General features: G+C 38.7%; 1 protein-coding gene across 1 annotated transcript in view; it reads left to right on the top strand.

The window, feature by feature from the left end:
- Positions 1-727: 727 nt before the first annotated feature.
- The window catches only part of LOC104623927 (ubiquitin-conjugating enzyme E2 D2), a gene marked incomplete at its 5' end in the record, with an annotated part of 15,850 nt that continues 15,361 nt past the window's right edge, over positions 728-1,216 (top strand). Inside the window, 3 exons of the mRNA XM_010291158.1 lie at positions 728-779; positions 871-948; positions 1,037-1,142. Of these exons, the coding sequence (XP_010289460.1) occupies positions 728-779; positions 871-948; positions 1,037-1,142 (236 nt within the window). The remainder of the gene's footprint in view (positions 780-870; positions 949-1,036; positions 1,143-1,216) is intronic.

The raw sequence follows: 1,216 nt of genomic DNA on the forward strand, positions 1-1,216 counted from the left end.
TTCTGCAGCATAAAGACATTCTTCACGAATCTTCTGTATTGCCAGATTAAGACGTTCTCTTGGACAGATGCATACAAGTGAGACTTAATTTTTGTCCATTTAACCTGAAGTGGGTACTAGCAGATCCTGGTCACAAGGGTTGAGCAGACTATCATTCTTGCATTCTCTTAAGACTTGTATTGCTTTGTGCTGCTTTAATGAAATTTTGAGGCCTCTGTGGAGACTAAGCTTAAACACTCAGTCAAGGTAACACTAGCTTAGGTTACCTCTTTACATATGGTGTATTCAAAGCTTAGGCTTGCCCTCCATTTAACTAAGGATCCATGTAGGAAAGGTCTTACCTAAGCAAGCTCTGAGTTCATACTGTACCTTTACTGTAGCTCGCTCTGAGGGCAGTGCAGTCATTGGAAACTGGGCTTTCATTCGGGTGCTTCACTGGAAACAACAAAGCTGAACTCACAAATTTGTTGGATCTGAAATGTTGACTGTGACTGGATTTCTATTGTAAAGGGATTTTTTGCAGGGCACAACATGTGTGTGGCATCACAGCAATCCCAGAGTGTGCACCAAGTGTATGTGGAGTGTTGAGTACTTAGCTCTGTCTCTGTTTAATTCTTTGGCTTGCTTCCCTGCAGTCTTTCAGAAGACTTTGTTTTTAAAATAGACTTTTCTGTGGTGCTTTGTCTGGAAGTAAGTAGTTCATTACTTGAGCTTCCCCAAACTGAAGTAAATCTTTCTCTTTTTCAGTGTTCCATTGGCAAGCTACAATAATGGGACCAGTAAGTATAGGAGAATCGATGTTCATAATTTTTTATGACCAGTCTTCTTGTAATAACTCCTCAAACTGCAATGATTCTTTTTCATTAACAGAATGACAGTCCCTATCAAGGTGGAGTATTTTTCTTGACAATTCACTTCCCAACAGATTATCCTTTCAAACCACCTAAGGTGAGTGGCTTGTACCATAAATCTATTAATTATTATATAGTGTAATGTACATTTGTGACCCTACACTGAAATTTTCCTTCTTCTGCAGGTTGCATTTACAACAAGAATCTATCATCCAAATATTAACAGTAATGGCAGCATTTGTCTTGATATTCTACGATCACAGTGGTCCCCAGCACTAACTATTTCAAAAGGTACCTCCAAGGCTCGTTTCATTTTATTCTGCTGAAATGTGTTACTGATTTGGATTTAGAATGTAAAAACTGCT

This window comes from Phaethon lepturus, unplaced genomic scaffold (genome assembly GCF_000687285.1).
Source record: "Phaethon lepturus isolate BGI_N335 unplaced genomic scaffold, ASM68728v1 scaffold1967, whole genome shotgun sequence".
NCBI lineage: Eukaryota > Metazoa > Chordata > Aves > Phaethontiformes > Phaethontidae > Phaethon > Phaethon lepturus.